This window comes from Rhinolophus sinicus, chromosome 2 (assembly GCF_057876585.1).
Source record: "Rhinolophus sinicus isolate RSI-liver-muscle chromosome 2, RSI-T2T, whole genome shotgun sequence".
In the NCBI taxonomy this organism is placed as follows: domain Eukaryota; kingdom Metazoa; phylum Chordata; class Mammalia; order Chiroptera; family Rhinolophidae; genus Rhinolophus; species Rhinolophus sinicus.
In genome coordinates, this window is record NC_142502.1 from 23752544 (window position 1) to 23776375 (window position 23832).

The 23832-nt window shown below is 37.5% G+C and overlaps 1 protein-coding gene across 11 annotated transcripts in view; it reads left to right on the plus strand.

Annotated features, from left to right (window-relative positions):
- NHSL1 (NHS like 1) overlaps positions 1 to 23832 on the plus strand; it is a 215543-nt gene that overhangs the window by 177733 nt on the left and 13978 nt on the right. For 7 of the 11 annotated variants that reach the window (XM_074333629.2, XM_074333630.2, XM_019732758.3 and 4 more), the window contains exons 4-5: positions 15221 to 15413; positions 20102 to 20233. In XM_074333629.2, the coding sequence (XP_074189730.2) occupies positions 15221 to 15413; positions 20102 to 20233 (325 nt within the window). The remainder of the gene's footprint in view (positions 1 to 15220; positions 15414 to 20101; positions 20234 to 23832) is intronic. The other 4 variants (XM_074333631.2, XM_074333632.2, XM_019732760.3 and 1 more) reach the window with 1 other exon arrangement.

A 23832-nucleotide genomic window follows, 5' to 3' on the forward strand; every position in this document is an offset into this window, starting at 1 on the left:
TCCCTAGTGTGTATGCTAACGGGGAGACTGTGTCCTGGGCTCCCCAAAGACCTTGAGTTACAGGCTCTGTCACAGCGGCTGGACTCATGGCCGTCCTATATTTGAGCCCTCGTGAAAGCACTTAGCTGCTTTCAAATCTTACCTTCCTTCACTGTTACATATCCTTGGCTGAAAGTATTTTGAAATCCTTGGAATATATTGTTAGTGACATTTAAGGGAAACTTTTTTCTTAAGTGTTTAGAACCAAGTTGCGTATGTTCAAAAATTTCTAAATCATTAAGTCCAAATGTCCTCTCAAGATAGTTTCTGTCATGAAATTTGTTTCAGAATAAAATACAAGTCAAATCATGTAATGTATCAATTAATTATAAAGATTATATATTAATTAAAAATCAACTAACAAATTATACATGATATTACCCCGTCACATTAACTTCCTTCCTTCCTTCTCCCTCTCCCTCTCTCCCTCCCATCCTGCTCAGCTTTCATCTGTTACCCTACATCATTCAGTGTTGTATTAACTTCTGCAATTTCTTGGATCCATGAAGCAACAAAAACTCCCCCACTTCCCATCCCACTGTTGTATATCTAATTTGATGGTCTTGGAGCACATTCTCCATCTTTTTGTTTATTCATAATTATTGGGTTAATTACAGTGCTCTGTACCAGAGTATATGCTTTTTTCTTCTTCTTCACTATATAAAGTTAACAAGACTTAGCAATGCTTTCAGTGACAAGGGTGGTATGGAAATTAACCTTCGTATGTCCTTGTGATTTCTCTCCTACTTTCTATGGGTCCCTCTCCCTAACTAGAGCTCGAGTATCTTCAGGTCAAAGTGAGGATTCATTCGAGTGCATCTCACACAGTGTTTCGTGCATGATTAGCTGCTAAGCTGGCTCATTCATTCAGTAGTCATTTCCTGAATAGTTACTACTAAGTAAACATTCACTACTAAGTGAACCAGAAGTCGTTATTAATCGTTGTGACCCTCACCACCAGTCACCATATCGCGATGTTGCGCTGATGCTTCCAAGCTATGCAGCCACTGGTGGTGGGAATTTGGAACAAGACATGTTCCTTTATTCCTCCGCAGTGTGTTCCTCAACAGAGCTACTTTAAGCACAGAATTATAACTCATTTTTCAAACAAGTATTTATTAAGCACCTCCTGTGCCAGGGACTATCCTAGGTGCTGGGTATGTAACAATGAAGCAAACGAAAGAAATCCTTGCCCTCAGTGGTACTTTGATTTAATGGTTAGACACTGAGAGTAAATAAACAATGATGCTGTACTAGAAAATGATATGTGCTCTGCAGTAAAATAAAGCAGAATAAGACAGAGGAGAGGTTGCAATTTCAGATTAAAAGGGTATGCCTTCCTGAGCAAAAAGGTGACCAGGGTTAAAAGAATGAGCCACACAGAAATCTTGGAGAACATTAGAACATTCCAAGAAGAAGAAGCAGTCAGTGCAACAAATGTTTCTTAAGGATATATGATATATACCAGATACTGCAACATGCAAAGATTAATAAGATATCTGTACTTGCCTCAAGGAACTTACAGGTCTTGAGTAGGGAGAACTAACCAGAAAAATGTTTTGTATATATATTACCTGCTACAATAAGTATTTGTCATATAGTAACATGTGAAAGAGGAATTCTTCTGACTTTTCTGACTTGGGCAGTTGGGAGATGGGGGAGGGCTTGGGAGAAGGTGAGGTGTGTAAGAGGAATAGTTACAGGGCTGTTGTAACGGCTGAGACATACTAAGGACCTAGACCAAAGGAATGGCTCTGTGAATGGCGAGGAAGCGGGAAGTTAAGAGATGAAGTTAAGACATGGTGGCATTCTAGGAGTTAGGAGACAGATGTCGAGTCTTAGCTCTGCCACTTGCTGTGTTTCTTTGGATGTATCACTTGACCCTTCAGTGCGTTCGTTTTCTTATATAGAAAGTGGAGAGTGGAATAAAATTTCTCTCTCAGCTCTTTTTGAGCATGCTGTTCATTCATTTACTCAATAAATAATTATTTAACGTCTCCAATATGCCAAGCATTGTTGTAAATCCTGAGGATCCATCAAGTGAAAATGACAAAGGCCCTGCCATCAGAGGGAAAATGATGGTAAACAAACAAGTATAATACCAAGTGGTGACGAGCATTATGAAGAAAAATAAAACAATAGTAAGGAGAGTTACAGAGAGACAGGGCTGCTATTTTAGATGGAGTGTTTAAGAAGGACCCTCTGAGGGTGACATTAGGGCAGACTTCGGAATGAAATGTGGGAAAACGCATGTGACTATCTTTGGGAAGAGTTTTCTAGGAAGAAGAGATCCTAAGTGCAAAGGCCTGGAGACAGTAATATGGTTATTCTGTGGGAGGAATAGCCAAAGCGGACTATAACCTGAGTGGCGGGCGGTGCGTAAGGGGAACAGAAGTGATAATGACTTTGGAGAGATGACTAAGGGCCAGATAACATAGGACCTAATCAGCCATGGTATGAACTTTGGATTTGTTCCTGGATGAGATGGAGAGGCACTGGTGGAATTGAGGTGGAAAGTAGAGTGATCTGGTGTACAATTTCATGCAATTTGTCTGGCCACTGTATGGAGACAAGACTATAGAGAGTTGAAGATGGAAGCAGAGATGAGTCAATAGGCTATGGCAATAATCCAGGCAAGATATGGATGGTGGGGGCAGTAACCTAGGCCAGATACAGACCAAGGTGGCACTGGTGGAGGTTCTAGGTTTATTCTGAAAGTAGATCCTACAAAACTTGCTGTAGGAGAAAAAGATGAGTCAAAGACAATTCCATCTATCTTTCCAGCTTAATCCATCTAGAATCCCATTACAAAAATTATTTGACCTCATGAGAAATTCGAATCTATTGACTGTACTCTCTTCCTGCCCTCCGTCATTCTTCCCCAGCTTATGTTATTCGCACATGTATTCAACTCTGCTGGCCCCTCTCTCCTTCTGCCAGTTTCCTGGAGAAATCCAAACTCCAGTCTGATCCAACTCTCCCCCTGCTCTGCACTAAAGCCTTACTTACTAGTGAAACAAGTGTAGAGAAAAACACAAGGTTATGTTGGCTGGTCTCACTATAGATGTCGGACCTTAAACCTGAAGTGCTGCCCAGCCATCCTTATTAACTCATGAATTCACTCTTCCAGTCTCCCAAATTGTATTTTGCACCTTCTTCTGAAATCTTCAAACACCACTTTCTTTGCTTTACTCTCAGACACCGTCTTTGAGACTTACTGCACTAGGGGGGGAAACAATCAGAAGGCATGTTCTTTCACAACCAAACTTATCAAACTGCTTGCATCTGTTCCTATAAACTACTGACCCTTTCCTGCCATTGCAGTTGGTGAACAGTCCTTGCTTCTGTTCTGCCTTGTTGAACCCCATGTGCCTAGACTAGGACCTGGCACGTAGTAGGCCCTCAATATTTTTCCGGTGGAATGATTAAGGCTAACCTCTCAAGGACTTCATACCTGTAATTTACCCCTTCTCTCTTTTGCCTAATCAATTTTCTGTCTTTAGTGCATCATAACTGTCATTATATAAACATGCTATATTTTCTTTCATCTTGAAGAAAACCCTCCTTTGACCTTTCATCCTCCTCCAAATTCTGACACATTTTTCAGTTCCTCTTTATAATAGAACTTCTCCAAAGAGCTGTCTAGACTTGCTGTCAGCAGAGCCTTTCCTCACCAGCTCCTTTGAACCCCCTTCAAACAAACTTTTATCCGCAGCACGCTACTGAAACTATTCTTGTTAAGTCCACCCATCACTTCTACATTGCCAAATCTAATAGTTAATTCTCAGGCCTCCTCTTACCCTCTCAGCAGCATTTGACATACTTTATTATTTCTTTCCCCTTAAAATACTTTCTTTGCTTGGCTTTCATGAGACCACACACTCCTGGTTTTCCTCCTCCCTCATTGGCTAGTCATTTGCTGCTCAGTCATTTGCTAGATGCTCTTCCCCCACATTGGTATAACATAGTACCTCTGCTTCTCTGGAACAGACTCACTCCTTGGGTGATTTCATTGAGTCCTGTGGTGTTAAATTCCATGTATTGAAGTTTCCCAAGTTTTTATCTCTAGTTCAGACTCATGCATTTATCTGCTTGCTCTCTATCTCTACTTAAATGTCTTACAGGTATCTTAGTTATTCAAACCCGAATATGTGACTCACATTCCTATATACCTATGTATTTATCTATCGGTAGATAAATAAATAGGTAGATATAGATAGATCTGTTCCTTTTATAGTTTTTCCCTACCTCAGTAAGCCACAACTTCATTCTACCAGATGCTTAAGTCAAAAACGTTGGGTGCATTCTTATTCTTTTCTTTTTCTCATACCTTCAGCAAATTCTATAGGATTACCAATTCCTGAACCACTTCTAAAGCCTCAATTCAGATATCACGTAATGATTAAGTCCAGGGTATGTCCTTGAGAGTGGGGGCTGAGGCACTTGGGAGGTGAGGTTGAGAAGGATCAGAGTAGGCATTAGGTAGAACAGCTCTGGGGCTATTAGAGTTAACCAAGAGTTCTAACAGGAGTAGCAGTGGAGGGAGGCAGAGGTAGGATCACAGAGGGGCAGTGATAACTGAAGGGGCTTTAATTGCATAGCTAATAGGAAGTTACTAGCACATTTTTTAAGTAGAGGATTTTATGATTAGGAATAAAAATTGTATATATCACTTTTTGTTAGATGGAGTTATTTAGATGATGATAAAACTAATTTTCTAGTTTATGTAATATACCAAACCTGACTTCTAGAAAGGGAGTATTTTAACAGACTGATTTCTACTTACACAAATAGAGAAATATTATCAAAGATAACACCAAATTGACAAAAACATGGTCATTCTGTGAGGTGATGTCTGTGTTAATTAACCTTCTTGTGGCAATCATTTCACAAAATATACATCCATCAAAGCATACATTGTACACCTTAAACTTACACAATGTTATATGTTAGTTATATCTCAATAAAGCTGGAAAACTGTGAAACTGTAAAAAAAAACTTTGAGCAAAATTGGAAAAAAAAAAATCAAACCCAGAAGGTTTCAAGAGGGTTGTACTAAAATTTTTAAAGAGTAGGTTAATCTGATGCTTAACTTGTAGAGCAAAAACCAAGAAGGAAAAGGTGTGATTTCTTTATTAATAAATTAGTTTAACACTGATGCTAAAACCTGACAAAATTGCACAAAATGGAAAATTAACTGGCCAATCTCACTCATGAATTTTGGCATTAGAAGTCATTAAATAAAACGTTAGGAAACATAACCTAGCAGTTTATTATAAGACAAATACTCCAAATCCACCTGGATTTATTTCAGTAGTAATGCACAGGATGTCCCGTGTTAGGTTATCCAGTCATGTGATCATTATACGAATAGTTTTGAAGAGAAAAATCAGATCAAAACCATAGATATTGGCAAGGTATTGGATAACATTTAACAGCCATTCTTGATAATAACACTCAATAGCGTAGGAACAAGTGTATACTCATAACTGAACAACATTTATCTGTCTTGTCACCAAATCCAACATAATTTTTAATGGACCATTCTCATTAAAATGAGGCACAAGAGAGGGACATTCACTGTTACTATTACTGCATTGCATGGGAAGAACTAGCCAGATCAGTTAGAAAAGCTGTGGAATAAGAGGTGCAAAAATAGGAAAGATTGGGATTATGTTATCATTCTTTGTACGTGGTAAGTTTGTACACTTGGTGAATCCAGGAAAATAAAAATTTACAACTATCAATAGCGGAATTCAATGACATAGTAAGGTACAAAATTAACATATAGAAATGAATTTTCATACCTACAAAGACAAGTTAGAAGATATGATAGAAAAATCTATTTAAAATATCTATAGTTGACAAAATAGGGATAAATTCAATAAGAAAAGTATAAGATGTATATGAAAAACATTGTAAATACTATAGAAGAACACAAATGAAATTTGAATAAATCAAAAAGCATGTGCTCTTAGATTAGAGGACTCAATATCAAAAAGCTGTCAATTTTGCCCAAGTGAATTTATAAAATTAACACAATACCAGTAAAAACTTGAGTAGTTTGGTTTAGTTTTGGTTTGGTTTGGAGTTATTTTGGAGGGTGGGAGGAGGAAGGAGAGAAGTAGAGAATCGATCTGAGGCCCATAACTGGGCAAGCTGTGCGATAGACGAGCCGTGAGGAAGGAGAACTGGCCAGGTACTAAAATGGAGAGTCAGGAATGACTCCAGTGAGGCCCCTGACCCATCAGACGAGGAGGACAGCATATTAAAAACAGTATGTAAAGTCCAGAAATAGAACTCAACCTTCATGGCATTTAATATATGATCATGTTGGCATTTGAAATCAGATGGAAATCCAGTCACTGTAAAGGAGCTCCCAGCCAGCAGTATGGTCTCCATGTTAAGACCAGGGCCCCTAATTGCAATCCATGTTTCTAAAAAATGGCTGTAACAGTTGGGGTCATTTTTAAATACAGAGTATGTAGAAGTCAGGTAAGACGGAAAATTCTATTGGTAAAACCCTTTTCCTTGGATTTCCTAGGTAGGAGGTGGAGGTGGGGGAATGGTAAGGAGAGCAGAAGAAGGGACACAGAAGTTAAATGCTTAGGAAAGCTTAGGCTCCAAATGTGCTGACATCAAAAGAGGTAGAATGAAAAGCATCTGATTTGCATTCAACAACCATTAAGCGTCTCTTACGTGCTTAGGATAGAAGCACTCTCCTAAACTGAGAGTTGCTAATAAGGCAAAGGTTAAGTATAATATAAATTAGAACAGAGAACCTAGGAGGCATCTGTTCTGGTTATTTATTCTAGATGATTGCTCTAGAATAATTATTCTAATGCAAGACATTTACCAAGTAAGACTCGAGTTTATGGTATGAAGAAAGGTATTTTGCTAATGATATCCACATATATCTTTCAAAGTAGTGATGTAGTGCGGCAAGAAAAAACTAGTTTGAAATATTTCCAACTCAATTTGTTGTGTATATCATCTAAATATTAAACATGCTGCATGAGAAATGCTGTCTGCAAAGGGATTTAGAAATCCCACAAAATACCCTTTTATTCATCTGTGCAATCAAAAGTCATTGCTTTAGTGTTGTTCTAGTCTTGACATTTTTTTGTTCTTTTAGTTTTCAGTGTGTACCAGGTGCTACCAAAGAGGGTATTCAGGTATTTGAAGGAAGTTCAATTATAGATGCCAGAATACTTCCTGTGAGTTGATAGGGCAATTTCTCCAACTGCCTTTGTTGGAGGTTATATTTGATGATATGTTCACTGAATCACAGAAACATCCATAGAGGCCTCATTGTCCCAGCAGAAAGGATGTCAGTCATGAGTTACTCAATCACTTGTGTAAAATTCGTCTGCAAACAGATAGATAGGACTGGGATTATGGCAATAAACGGTTGGCTTTAATGGTACTGGTAGAAACTGAAATTTTCTATTTCCTGTTATTCTCTAAACTGGCATCTCGGGATCTATTTTAGTCTTCATTGATAAGAAATATTTAAATCAAAGGAGGACTTTGAAGAAGACAAAAGGATGGTAGCTTTGCTCTGTAATTAATTGCAAATGTCGGAGGCTTATATAACATGATGTTTGAGAGTACCGGTTTGTGGCTGTTTTCCCACCTGTTGATCCTGAGTGGCCTTGGGAAAATTGCTTCTCCCTGTGAGTTTCAGTTTCTTCAACTGTAAAGAGTTATAAAACACATGCTCTGGTTTGCAGCTGTTACCCTGTGTAATTATTAATAGCGCCCCCTTCCCTCTCAAAGGCATCTGGTTTTGATAATAAATTACATGACTACCTTACCTACCTTGGAGGGGTGTTGTGAAATTGAAGTGAGTTTATATTTGTAAAGTCCTTAGCTCGGTGCCTGGTGCATAGTATATGCTCAAATAATGATGATTAGTATTATTAAATTGCTTGTTTTTTTCAAACCAGACTTCAAGGAAAATGACTCGTGGACAATGTCTGTGTTTATGAAAATTTGGCCACTCTTCCAGTCAATCTAAGTCTTGTATTCCACCCACGTAGAATTTCGTGCCTAAAGCAATGAATTTGAGAGGCTTTGGCAACTACTAAACAGTGTCTGATTGTGGGTCTTCTCAGGTTATCTGTATGTCGAACTACCAGCAGTTATACCAGTAATAACTTTATAATAATAGAAAACTTTAGAAGATTTTCAGAACTTGTTCACAAATTATATTTTGTTTTCCACAAGAACTCCCTTGAAATAGGTATGTTAATAATTATTGCTATAATTTTAACTGGGACATTTAATCTGGAAACTGAGACTCCGGATTATGAAATAACTTGCCCGAGTACATAGCTAGAACGCATCAGGGAGGACACGAATGGACGAATGGAGGGCTTCTTGGTTTGTATTTCTTTTCTTTTCACTACACAATATTGGTTAAATAAAAGGGCAAGATTACTAATTTACCCAAGTTCCTTTTCATTATGCTTACTATTGTCGTTCTCCCCTCCATCTTTGACTCGTCTGGTATTCATTCACTCATGACAATTTTTCAAAAACCGTTTAAGTGCTGCTTGGTCTCTGTGTATGGACAGTCCCTGGTGTAGGGTAGCTGATGGTCGAGAAGCCATTTATGATGACTTGAGATGCAGTCTTTTGTTACCGGGTCTCTGGATGAGTAATTTCAGGACACAGTGGAAACACAAAGGAGTCAGAACTGCTTGTGATTTGTAGCCCCTTGTTACTCTGTATCATTGCAGGTAAGGATGAGAAGATGGGGGCCTGTCATTTCCAAGGCTTTATGCATTCAAACCAGTGAGGGTGCTTCTAGTAATTCGTTCCAGTTTTTACACACTGAGACTGAGATCTTTCTCTGTTTTAAAACAGTGTTATTGAGGTATAATTTACATAAAATAAACTACACGTATTTAAATTATACAATTAAATAACTTGTGACATATGTGTACACGCAAGATTCCATAGCCACAATCAAGAAAGTGAATACGTCCTTCACTTCCAGAAGTAAACCAGGATTTAACTCCAGAGCTGATGCCAGAGTCCCTGTTTTCCCTCCAAAAATTAGTACATGGGGGATTGAGCCTTAGCTACAACCCGTTCCTCCTAACCACTCTCTCATGGGGAGTTTTGAATTGTCAAGGTAATACAAAGAACGTCTTTTACAACCCAATTGTCTGTCAATAAAAGAATTAATAAATAAATGTGGTATTGGGATAGAATGTATACTCCAGTGAAATCAATGAATTACAGGCTCACACAACATAGATGTGTCCTAGAAACATGATAACGGGTAAATAAGTAAATAACACTACAAAGAGAATGATACCCTTTTTTTAAACGTCAGAGCAAATATAACCATGTAATTTAGGCATATTTATACACACAAGTAACAAAAGTATCAGAATGATTAACACGCAGTTCAGGAGAGTGGATACCTGTGGAAGAAGCAGGGAGAAGCACGAGGTAGATGCAATTATTGGTAGTATTTTAAGCATGGGTTTCGAGGCGAGTTCTTAAATATTCATTATGTTATGTTACATATTTGTATCCATGATTTATTCTAATCAAAAGATCATTAAAAACAAGAAATTACCCTACCAAGCTTCAACATTTACACTCCAATTAACTATTTTCATTATTTTGAGGAAAAGATCACTTAATATGGGATAGTTTAAATCCAAACTATTTGAATTCAATGCATGGTAAAAAAGAAAAAAAAAGTTTATAGAGCCCTTGATAAAGGGTCTAGGTTTGTAGTAAAGGGACTAATATACCGAATAGGAGAGAAGGAACAATTAGTTATTTGATAACGTGGATGTGAAAACCACCACCTGTCCATCAGCATGGAGTTGCTGGGTGGGTGGGCTATGAACTGTGTGACTGTGTGGATCCATTTCCACCACTCCTGGTTTTCTTTGTTGTTGTTATTGTTGGATCAGGGGTGGGGTGGGGTTGGGGATGGGGTGGGGAGAGGAATAGGAGAGCACAAATTAAGTCGGGATCTCTCCTGTCTTAAGTGTATTGAAGGTAGAAGAAGCAGCACACAGCCAAAAAAGCTACAACAGTTTTGACACCTTATTAAACTATATAGAATCTTGAACATCAAGAGTCAACCCAGGAGAGATTTAATTCTGAGAGAAAAATCACCAAAGACTGGATAAGTGTAATCATGTGCAGAAAAGACTAGAATGTATGTTGGTGTCCTCTTAAATCGTGCTCTAGGTAGTTTCATCTGTTCTACCTCTATTTTTATGTAATACTTGCTAAATGAATGCCAAGGTTAGCACTGTTTATAATTACATTTTCTAATTTTTAAAAGATAACACACACACACACACACACACACACACACACGCCTGGGCTAATCTGTGTTTCACAGTGAAGCACACTTTTTGGTAACTTGGCTCTTTCCCAAAGAGACCATATTTCAGGCTCCACTGTCCATCTGGTGGGAGCTTGTCTGATTTCCAGACAGGACCTAGTCGTCTCTGAAATACAGGTCTCTCCTCATCCCACGTCTACAACACAACTGCTGGTGTGGCAGGTGATCTCCCTCTCTAAATGAAGTCATTTGACACGAGGAGTTGTGGTGTCTTAAGTTTCACTCTCCAGTCCTGGCAGGACCAGAGTCTGGGCTATTGACCGAGAAACAGGTTTAAAAACTGCAATGAAGTTCTGAAAGCAAACTTTAAACTCACTGTTTAAAGGAATGATTTACCCTGCACTGAGGGATTCCCTTAACATGAAGCATGACTATGCTGCTGGAGTTATTCCGTTCTCAACACAGGACCTTGAGTTGCTCAAAACCTCCAGCTGCTACGTGACAGAACAAGGCTGCTGATGTTACTTTTACCTGCAGAGTACCGTGCTCCACCCACTGCACTGCACTGCCGGCCTCTGTGGGTTTTCCAAAGGTTCTGTTCTCGTTTACAGATGTAAATGGAGAGTTTAATTTTAGATCAGAAAACACAGCAATGGATTGCAAATATTGCCAAGTTGTTATTTTACACTTGAACAGAGAGACTTTGGAGTCAGCTCTGGGTTCTAATTCCAGGTTGCCCACTTGTGAACTTCCCAAAAGGAACGTTACTTGACTCCATTTCCTTATTCATAAAATGAAGCGAATGCTGTGAAAATGAAATGAGGGACCAATTCCTAGAATGCCTGTAACCCAGGGTAAGGCATATAGAAATCAGTTACTAGATGGCGACCTCTTTCTTAGCTAAAATTCTGAAATAGCTGTTTATACAATTCTGATTCAAAGCCTTTTGGAATTTTCTCATGGGAGAGGCAAGATAAGTCACTAAAATATAAGTATAGTAGTGATCTGTACTAAAGAGAAAATAGAAAGCAGATAAAGGGGATATAAAATATTGGGAAGGAGTTGAAATTTTCGGTAGGGTGAACAGGTCAGACCTCAGTGGGAAAGGGACACCTGAAGAATAAGAAGGTTCAACCTGTGTGGGTGTCTAAGGAAGAGCATTTCAGGTGGCGGGAGCAGCAGTTGCAAAGGCCCTGAGGCAGGAGTATGCATGGTATGTACCCAGAGCTGCATGGAGGATGGTATGGCGGGGGTAGAATAAACAAGGGCTGCAGCAACAGGAGATGAGGTCGTTGTCAGCAGTGGGCCAGTTCCTACATCGCCTCGGGTTTTGTAGATCACAGTAAGAACGTGGGAGGGTTTTTAGCAGTGGAACAACATGATCTGACTTACATTTAGAAAGGATCTCTCTGGCTGCTGTGCTGAGAAATACACTGTTGGAGAGAGAGGAGTCAGGGGGGGATAGCTAAAGGGCCGAAGCATGGAGATAAAGTTTTTTTCCGGTGCCTCCTCTGTAGTTATAAATACTTGGAGGAATGGGAGTCAGATCATTCTGGATGTCATACCATTCTGTTTTTTGTTTTGTTTTTTCCTTGAGCAGATTGCGGCACTGTGTACCAGTGGCTTTGCCTATAACTTGATCTGTGCCTTGTTTGCCTGGGAAATTTTCTTGCAAATGAAGGGAGCACTTGATAAAATAGATGGTCTTTGTCAGTTGTCCTCATGGAGCTGTCCCTCGTGATTATCCCACGGCCACGAGGCTAACTGAAGTACTGTTTCATTGTGATAGTTATCGATTCTGACAACTAAAAGGAAAAGTAGGTTACTAGGGCTGACGAGCACCACTGAGATGCTGAAAACCATAGAAACAGTGTTTCTTCTTCTCCCTCGGCAGACGTCACAAGGAAAAGGGAACCCTCTCTGCAGGAGGAAGCTATGCTCCATCCAGTGGAAGCTTTATTTTTCTTTCTTTTAAACCTTCTTAGTTAGGATTTACTTCATATGGCTTTTGAAATGTACGCCATATTTCAAGGTTGCCTGAAAAATGATTTCTCTGTAAATATATCAGAAAAGTGGAGTGACCTTTCAATTTACTAGATTAAGATTCAACCTCAAACATGTGATCTTTACACAAATCGTCAGAAAATTCTTAAATACAATTATTTTTAATTTACGTGTGTGGGTGTGTGTGTGTGTGTGTAATGTAAGGGTAGAGAATATGTTTTATAAATCAAGCTTAATAAGAGTGTCACAACTACAAAAGGGGCCGGAAAAACTGATTACATAAGTATGGCTTAGCTGCTGCTGCTGACTCAAAAATTCCTTTGATTGTCTTTCAGGGATTTGTAGGAGTGGAACCAGTATCAGATCAAACATGAACAGATATGGTGTAATTTAGTATCATAATAAGATGTCAATAACATATGCTCATTATAAACTGAGCATGTTTATTTGTCAGTTTAATTACAGACATTATTTTATATTTTCCTTAGGTGATAAAAGAAACTAGATTATCATTTTATATGTTTTATGTATTAAGAATATAAAATCTAAAATACTCAGATGTCTAATTATATGATTTATTTTACATTTTTACTTCTACAATACTTTTATTATTGTTAGTCTCCTGGCAACAAAAGAAAAAAGTGGGTACTTGTCAATTCATGATTTTCCTTTTTTAACGTGTTTATATGACCATCACCTTCATGTCTGTGATATTTAACAGTCATAGACGTTTCCACAGCTATTAGCTTGGGTCCTAATGATGTAGGATATTTTCTTTGTGAATGGCAGGATTGTGTCTCGTGAGACCGAAGAACAGAAACACGGTCCAAGGACAGGCGAGGAGTTTTTTTTTAAAAAGAGGATAGTTTATTGAAAACAAAGGGTCAGAGCTCCCAAGCGGGAGGTGGTCCCGAATGGGGGTGCCCAGTGACTGAGGCAAAAGTTCTTACTTTTATACCTTCCCTTGCCTGCTTGGGGAAGGGGGCTGGCACCTTCTAATGGAATTCATCCATCAGGTTTGTCCTGTTTGTCCATCCTGAAGGGATTAACGAACCCATCCCTATCTATCGGATCTGCGCCTTTGTCCAGCCAAAAGGGATTTATGAGATAATTTATTAACTTGAAAGCGCTGTTACATTTTGTCCTGGAGCGAAGGAGTGATTTCAAAACCTGGAGTTTCAGGATACGGCTATTTTTGTTTATTCCACCAGGGACGTCCCTGTCTGCCTGAAAACATGCTAACTAACCTGTCTCCGTAAGAATATGGCTGGTGGGATATAGAAAATAGGCAGGATAGTCCCATTTGACAGCAAAGGACTTCAACGTTTTAGGAACAACCTCAAGGTCACTTGACTGTAAGGCATAAAGTGAATAGATTCAGGTTTTTGGATTCTTGGCCTAGGACCCTCTCCCCAGCACCAAACCATTTTCATCTGCTCTATGTAGTCTTTTGCGGATTTGTGGCGTGCTAGTAGTAGTAGAATAAATACAGATATTTTGCAGGAAGATTAATTCAATAGCAATACACAATGAGGACGGTTTTCTTCTAAGTGTTTGAAGTTTCTAACTGCTGAGTTTCTGTAGGTTTCTCACGGATGTCCTCTTAGAAACTTGCATGTAATCTGGAACAGCATCAACACATGCTTTTTAAAAATAGGTAAATCCTCACACCTGTAATGTTGAGTGAAAGAAGTAAGTGACAAAAGAGAACTATGGTATAATTCTTTTTATAGAAAGTTTCAATACAGGCAAACGAAGCTGTGGAGTTAGAAGTCAGGATAGCAGTTACCCTTGTTTTTGGGAGTGTGGGGTAGTGTTGAATTGACCTGGGTCCTAGTTATACAGGTATTGCTTTGGGAGTGTTCACTGACTTTTTAGTCTTAAGTAAAACTCTTTTAAATGCCTTATTTTCATAGGTAGTAGTTTAAGTGCTTGCAACTTGAAGAGCAGTTCCTACACATTTATTCTGATTATAAACTGCCCTTTCCCAGCAAAAGTCAGTTACCCTTCTTTGCTGTTGTTTCTGAGCACATTATGTTTCTTTCGGGTTCTTGGACCTTCCTTGTCACAGAAGCAGTTGCTGAGGAGCCCGGGAAAGTCCATCATAAGATGCTTGCCAAGACAACTTTTTTGCTTACACTTTTTAACATGTTACGGCAAGAAAAGTATTAAAGAGGGTTCCCCAGTTAGGATGTTAATCTGTATCAAAACAGACACTGCTAGAAATGTTTTCATAGAATTCTGATAAGGCTCAGAGCTTTAGTTAGCTTCTTATAATTCAACAATTTCATGCTGATTTTTTTCCCACATCAATGGCTTCAGAAGAGCACAAATAGTTGAACAATAGCTCTATCAGTTTGGAAATGTTCCTTGAGGTCACAGTCGAAAGGAAATGAGATTGAGGCTAGAAATGACTTTGAGCAAAACTAAATTTTAATAAAAATGGAAACTGATGGTCATAGCCATGATGTTTCTCTGGGCTTCTAATGTTAAAGTAAATCCATAAGCTTTCTGACCACAGTAAACAGGAAGAACTTAAAAGATTCTGTGGGTCAGCAAAACCTTTTGCAGTTATGGTTTAGACTCAGGCCTCTGCAAATCATACGTATTATGTGTCAGTGCTCGAGATGATGAGCAGTTTTCTTGCAAACCATTGCTTCTGTTCCTAAATGTGTCTAGGTTTTTTGTTTTTTTGGCGTGGGGTAGGGCTTACTTCACGTCACTTTAAATTTAATGAAAGGAAGGGAGGGAGGGAGGGTGGCAGGGAAGGATGGATGGAAGGAAGAAATGAATTTATAAATGTTTCTGTCAGCTATTTACACACTGTATCTTCTTCCTTTTTCCCGCCTGCAGTGTTCCATCTCTTTGTCAGAAGAGGAAAGACTTATTTCCATCAGGAGATCTAAAACGCCAACCTCAAGTGACTTCTCCGACCTTAATACCCAAACGAACTGGACCAAGTCACTTCCCTTGCCAACACCAGAAGAGAAGATGCGACAGCAAGCCCAAACAGTCCAGGCTGACGTGGTTCCTATTAACATAACCGGTATGCTTTGCTATGTAGAGGAGGTTCACAATGTACTTGGGAGAATGACGATGGCTTTTTGTTTGTTCCATGCTCTTAGCGTTTCCTTCAGTCAGAGGTAAATAGCTGCGGTCTGACTTCCTGATCTTTGTTTAATGAAGGGTTACTAAAATATACATAGATATATTTTATATATATGATATATATATGTATGTGTATATATATATATATATATATATATATATATATATGTTTGTATATGTAAAATATCTATTGCTTTTATTTTTTATTTATTTGCTTATTTGTTTATTTATTTAGTTTTAAACTTTTATTTATTTTAAGTGTGTTTTTCCAGGACCAGTCAGCTCCATGTCAAATAGTTGTTTCAATCTAGTTGTGGAGGGCGCAGCTCACAGTGGCCCATGTGGGGATTGAGCTGGCAACCTTGTTAAGAGCACCGCGCTCTAACCAACTGAGCTAACTGGCTGTCCCCCACCCCCATTGCTTTTAAATTAGAAGATTGTATCACCAAAGATTGATGTCAAAGAACTCAGTGGTCCGGCCATTTATCTAAAGTGTCTTTTTAAATTGAATTGCCTTTTAAAAATATCTTCTAAATGTGATCTTGGATAAGAAAAATATGTTTCAATTCTAAAGGATTATTTTAAGTAATATTTATAGAAGTGAAAAACAATAATTTTGATATTTCTTTTTTTTAAAATTAGTTTCAGGTGTACAAAACAATGCAATAGTTAGACATTTCACCCCTCACAAAGTGATAACCTCCCTCCCCCAATCTATTGCCCCTCTGACATCGTATATATCTATTACAAGTCAATGGAATAGTTTTGATATTTCTTAATGATAGATTTTCTTACCTAAGTAGAAAAAGGAAAAAATTACTTGAAATAAAAATAGCAAGCGAATTAACAATGATACCCATAAAATATATTAAAAAAAACTCAATAGGATGATAAAATATTTTGATCTCTATAATTTGAATTCTACAATTTCTAATAAATATCCATTCCTTCTGAATATAAAACTTTAGAATATGTTACAATAAGCTCAAACATGAATATTAATTGCCAAACGTGAAATTCAAATTATCTTAGTATATTATACTGAGATTTTCATCATCTGTGATAATTAAAGGTTACAAATAACAAGGTATATGAAGCTCAAAAGACAGTATTTTACAAACATAGATGAGCTGTTAAATAACAAAATGTTCCTGCTTTATGACTCTGGTAGCCTGCAAACAGGATAGGTCAGTGGTTTGGGATGTGTACACAGTGCAAAGTAGATGTGTTAAGAGTTAATAGCTTCAGCGGTTGGACTGTGAGCTCCAGAGAAACAGATTACTGATAGTCATCATTGATAGTCAGTCCATACAAAGCATGGCCTTTAGGACCAGAAACTAAAAAAATCACATGACCAATAAAGGATGCATTTTCATAAAATATTAGGACGAAAACCCAAAGCACATTTGCTGTGCTTCCGAGGCTACTGCTGTTGACTGCTGTTAGAAAGATTTTTGCCATGGCATTGGCGAACATTTAAAGGACTAAGAAATTTTGATAGTTGTTGAAGAATTTTTAAAAATCTTACAGGACATTTAAAAAATTACATTTAGAGTTCTACTTTGTTTGAATTCCAGAGAAATTTAGTAAGTGCATGAATTATTTTAAATCCCATGTACTTTTTTTCTACATTTATTGTACTTAAACCCTTAAAGGAATATCATGGCATTTTAATCTATTTTCTTTGCAAATAACATTGTTAATCTTTCTGAATGTGATTCTTGTTCACCTAGATCATATTTTTAATGATTATTTTTATAAGTTGCTGTGTTTCAGAACACAGTCTAATGTTTATTGCTCAATGAAATACATTGGGTGCATATTTTCTATGAGAAAATGCATTACATTATTTGATTGATTAAACGCAGCAGAAATGTAATTATATTATATATGATTAAATGCCTCTCAGGAATAATATTATAAGAAGATTGTGCTATGAAATATGACAATCCTTAATGGAATTAGGATAAGATGCATTATCATGAGATTAGTAAATTTAAAACAGAATAACTAGAGTTTTAGAAGTAAAGAATCATTTGCAATGAAATACATTGTCATAACGGTAGACAGTGTCTTTTCTTTGAGCTTTAATTCTCTCCTGTTTGATGACTAAATGGATATGAGTAACATAGAGTTTCAAAGGAGACTTTCAAAATACCACACAGAAAAGGTGGATGACAATACAGAAATGAACACTAGGAGTTATGTCAAAATGCAATTTACTTTTAATTGAGTGATTAACATTTTTAGAAATTAAATATACCTAATTATTTATTGATCTGTTTTCTGGATACAGTGTACACACACACACACACACACATTTCATAAAGGGAGTAGTTTTTCTAATATTTGGGTATAAAGAAGCATTAAATTAAAATTTTTCACTTTTAGTGGTTGAATTGACATAGATTATACTGCTTCCTGCTGCTTAAATGACATAGTTCTAAAGCCCCAGAAGACTTTTGAGATAAAAGTGTAGCTTCCTGCAGGGAATTGTCATGTGCTCATTTATTTGGGTGAACATTGACCCCCTAGTTTGATTTTCAGTAAGGTTAAGCTGAGGGAAAAGTGCCAGCAAATATATTATTTCAAATCTAAAGGGAAGCCCGCCAGGCATAGAGGTAGAACATTAGCACAATGAGCTGCCAGCTTGAAAATCAATTTAATCCCTTTAGTCATAGTTCTGTGGGGACTCAGCATGTTCTAAATGTTGAAGAGGAAAAAAAATGTTTAAAATAAAGTGTACATATGAGTTTGTTCCATAATCTGTCATGTGGGATAAGAATTCTTCCACCTGGAAGATAATTAGAGTGGGTAAACATACACAGTTTTTGCAGACTGGCTTTGTACTGATGTCTGAGCTAGCTAAGTTTATTTCTAAGTAGTAACCATGACTGGCTAATGCCATTTTTCAATGAAAGGGAATGATTCAATTCCTCTCAATTCAACAGATATTTACTGAATAACTACTTGGTGTCAGGCATTGAGCTGAATGCCACAGGGGATGCTAAGGTACATGCATCATGGGCCCTACCCTCAAGAAATGTGTAGTGCAGCAGGGGAGACAGTCCTTTTAGGTCACGACACAAGATGGAGAGTTTGGTGCCTTTAACGGTGATGTCCATCCTCATAGTTTGTTTCTTAATTTCCTTGGAGCTTGGGTGGCTCATCTTTTGTTTTTGTTTAGGAAGCAAAACTAGAGACTACATGCAACTATCTATTAATGTTATTTTTTTTTTCCATTCTTAATGCCTTGGTACAAGGAAATTTTTTTCCTCTGCTGTAGGGAACTAATGGACCATTGAAGTCAGGACTTGCCACTTTCAAACACCATACATGTTATTGCACACAGTGACCCATTTATTACAGTGATGGTACCTTCTTGTGTTTCAGGGTCTCTTCTCTGTCATTTCTGTTTTCCTCCACTAGGAACAAAGTTGCAGGCATTTTCAAGTTTGCAAGCATTTATTGAAATGTGTTGCTTAGTAGGTGAAATGCATGTTGATCATTCAGATATTTTATCCTCTTTGATTACATAAGGTTCTATTTACAACTTATTCCTATTAAAATAGAAGGTGCATTGTTCATAACATACCCAACTTTGAGTGTGTGTCAATATTACGAAAAAGAGTGAGTGGTTTTATACATTTCTTACAACATAAGACTGACAGAAGTACATAATTTGTACTTATATACTTAAATATATGTACATATATACTTAAATCTCTTTTTGAGGCGATAACCTTGTGACAAGGTTAGTGCTATAAGACTTTAATTAAATGGGCAAGTAATTTAAAGCAAACCAATCAAAAACTCCTACCTTAGTTTTTAATGTTTTCGCACTGTGTGTCGATCACACAAGTTTACACTCAAGAAAGAAAGAAAAGTCCTGTGGGTGTGACGTTCTGGATGTGATTGCAACATTACCTGAAATGTCTGAATTTAGATTAACTTTAAAAAATGATTGTGAAATAGAGAAGCAGTTGGGCTTTAACAACAGCAGTGCTACTGGGTCTCATTGTGAGAAAAGTATTTTTATCATTATAAGGCTTTTTATTTTTCGTTAGTTGTATCTCACACCATAGCAATTTCTACAATATATCCAAACTGACAGTCGCCTTGATTGAAAGAAAAAGCTCTTCATCCAAGAATTCTTGATTAGTTGTTTCATCACATAGAATGAGACATTAAAATGGTCTCTGGAGTTGACTAAATGATTAAAATATATTTATTGCCATCATCATATACATACTGACTTAAAGAGTGATTTTGATGACCAGAGGACTTATGGGAAGCACTTCCAGAATGATCCATTTTAAAAATAATGCAGAATCACTCTTCTGCTGTGTTATTAACGAATTTGCATTTGCCACTCCAGCTCATTTGAAAATGAGATCCAGGTGCTTCCTTTGGAAGGACACACACATAGAAATTGGAAAACAGCCTTATGATGATAATGTGCTTTCCTTCCCTTTTGCCCTTCAGTATTCATTCATCATCATATGACTGGCTAACATCATTATTAATACCTTCTTATCATTTTACAACAAGCTTCTGGAAGAAAGTGCATGGTGTCAGCTTGCTTGAAAATAACATTGCTTTGCTTGTTCTACTACTCTACATTAGGGGAGAATTTCGATCGCCAGGCCAGCCTTCGGCGGTCTCTAATTTACACAGACACTCTGGTAAGACGACCGAAGAAAGTCAAAAGGAGAAAGACTATAACAGGAGTCCCTGACAACATACAGAAGGAGCTAGGTATGGCTCATCAGAACTGTATTCTGTTGCCCCTGATTGCTGTTCAGCATTACTACGCTAACCTCATCTGTGGTGCTTATGAAACCGATACATTCTGATAGCCGTTTGGTGCCCCAAAGGGCCAGCTTCTTTCCTGAAGGAGGCACTGGGTACAAATTTAACACCCCGTGCAGATGATGTATTGAATTTTGGTGAGAAGGTAAGCGGAGAAGCTTATATGAAAACTGTTAACTACAATGATAGAAATGTACAGTTATGTCATCATATCTGTGTACCTTGAACAGTGGGGATTTCCACAATTAAATTTACTTTTCATTTAGATCTTAAGTTCTCATAAAACTGAAAACTCACTCTAGGACTTCAGATTATGAATATGGACTTCATTAGTTACACTGATGGCATTTGTCATCAAAGAGACAGGATAATTAGTAAATACCAGTATGATAGAAAGTAGTCATTTATGTTGGATAGTGCTTCTGTGAACTTACAATGAAACAATTTCATAGCTTTTTGATTCAGTATTTTTCAACCTATGATAAAAACAAAAACAAAAACAAAAAAATTGGGGGGTGGGGTAGTGGAGAGGGTTATTTAACTTCATTATTCACTTACTCATTTACTTCTGCTTACCTTTGTATATGCTATAGATAATCCCTTCATTCTCCTCTTTCTATCTTCACTTTCTCTCTCTGGTTTATAATGGGCCCATCAGCAATATCTGCAGAGGCAGTATAGCAGACTGCTTGGATTTGAATCCTAGCTCTGCCACTAACTCTCTGGGTGACCTTGAGCTAGTTACTTAACCTCATTCGAAAAATGAGTTACTTCCTCATTCAAAAAATGGGGTTGGTGATGTTTATAGTATCTCCCTCATAGGATCGTTTGAGGATTTAATGAATTTATACAGGTACAGCACGTGGTGCCTGGGACTCCTGTGAGCGTAATAGTTGCTATTGTAATTATTGTAGGGAACTTAATACTACCTTTCTTGAAATTTGCCTCTTTCTTTTCAGCCAACCTATGGACTTATCTCATTATAATTACTTTCAAGTAAATGATATTTTTACTTTTATTTACTATTGAAGGTTATACTCTAGAAACTCACAATCATTATTTCTGAGCTTCCTATTAGTCTTTTGGGCAAAATGAGTTTATCCTAGCAATAGTGATGTATCTATTAGAGCACTTTAAAATTGCATTTCAGCTCTAGGTGTTCTAGACACTGTTCCTATGTGTGTTTTGTTTGTTTGTTTGTTTTGTTTTTTCCCCAGTACCCCGCTCATTCTTTTTTACCTGGCATTCTCTCTTTTACTGTCACCCAATTCTATAGTATGTATGCTCTGCCTGCCAGACTGTAGCAACAATGGGACAAGAATAGCAATGCTTTGTCTCTGCTCTAGGTCGCTCCAGTGATCCAGATGACACATGGCGCTTGTTTTATCTCATAACATAGGTGTTTATTACAAACAAAGGCAAGATTGCATCCATAGGATTTGTGAAGTCTGTCTTTGGTTCATGTCCCTGCTTGCTGCTTCTTTTAGATGGCCAGTCCTCTTGTATCCTGTTCTTTCAGACCCTTTTTTTTCTCCTTTAGGTGACAGCTAACTAATTTGAGAAACATGTATGTGTATAGTCAGCAGATGCTTAATGGGCTAATTTCTTACAGCTCTCAGGTAACATTTGTATTTCAGCTGATCTTTTAGGAGACGTGCCTTAACCAAAAGGGAGACTTTAAAGACAGGCACTTTGTAAGATAAGGCTGGTATTTCAAGGTAGGCTATATTTTATGTGGCTTTCCAACCAAAATAGGTCGGTTTGGTATGGCTTTGTTCAAGTAGTGTAAAAAATAGTTTGGCCCAGGTAAAGATACACATACGCGTAAGTACTCAATATGAATTATCTCTATATGTACATAATACGAGTTCTAGAACGTCAGAATTATGAACATTTATCACTTTTATTACTGAGCTAACCGGTATTACTGAGCTAAGCCAGTCACTCCTTTGCCTCTCTGACCTTACTGGAATGATCTGTCCAGCTTGGTCAATCATATCTTCTGTAATTTTAATATGTTTTCAATGAACGTTTGAATCCCTAGAGCTCACATTTATTGTTTGCATGTAACATTGGACGCACGACTAATGCTGAAGAAAACAGCTTTCCCCATATCATCTGTGTTGTGATTGTTGCCATATGTGAGACAATTGATGTCATTGCACAGGCAATGACATGACCTGGATCACAGCTGGAGGGCACCTGACACAGCTGTATCTCTAAGTTAGAGCTAGTTAAAAAAACAAAAAGATAGACACTTACTGTAGTTTTGTAGAAAGACTAGTTGGAAGGATTGGTGGATAGAATAAGGGAAAATGACATTTGAATACACTAAAATTTAGGGAAAAATTTGGATCATATATTTTCCTCATTCATTTTATGACTCCTGGTTGACATTGACCTTTCTCATAATATTTTGTGCTTATAAGGTGTGTAGTTTGGAAACTTTGTGCTACCTAACTATTGAGTACCAAAAATAAATACTTCATATTTTCTTTAAAAATTAGTCTTCTTTAGATATAAAGCATAGGGTAGTATGTCTGAGTCAAAGAGATTAAAAAAGGAAATGATTATTTGAAGGAAAGACATTCACTAGGAAATGTGTACCCTGTCCACTAGACACTGCCCAAGTTGCCAGGGTTTTTGATTTTTAAAAATCTAACCACAGGTGTTTCCAGAATTTTAGAGTTAAATTATGCTTAAGTATATGCAATTTTTACTTCAAAATCCGTAAATAGTAGTGGACTCTAGAGACTAGCAGTATTCAACACTTTAAAAATCAAGGTATGATATTTATTGTTTATGCCCAAAGCATATTTGATGACTTATAATTTGTTGCCTTTTATTTAAATGAATCGGACAAAATTTTCATTTTTTTCTTTAATATTGTTATCTTAAACATAGGTAGAAATATATTTGAATATCCTATTGTGAGGTTTCATCTTTTAGAATCAGATAGGATTATTTTGTTGGTATATAATTATATTTGACTACTGAATAGTTTGGATACTCCTAGAACTTATCTCAATATGTGTTCCCCAAGCAGAAAAAGCTTCATTTAAAGGAATTCCCTTTTGAGTAATTTTTTTTTTTTTTTTAGATTTTATTGGGGAAGGGGTACAGGGTGTTTTTCCCAGGATATATCAGTTCCAAGTCAAGTTGTTGTCCTTCAATCTTCCTTGTGCAGGGCGCAGCTTAGCTCCAAATCCAGTCGCCGTTTTCAGTCTAGTTGCAGGGGGTGCAGCCCACTATCCCATGTGGGAGTTGAACCAGCAACCTGTTGTTAGGAGCACACACTCTAATCAACTGAGCCATCCAGCCACCCCTCAGCAGCTCAGCAGCAGCTCAGTTCAAAGTGCTGTGTTCAATCTTACTAGTTGCAGAGGGTGCGGCTCACTGACCCATGTGGGAATCGAACCGGCAACTCTATTGCTCAGAGCTCGCACTCTAACCGAGTTATCCAGCTGCCCCTTTTCTGAATAATTTTTGAAAGTTTATACTAAGAACATTACTGAAGACCTGACAAGCCTTTTTTTTTTAAAAAA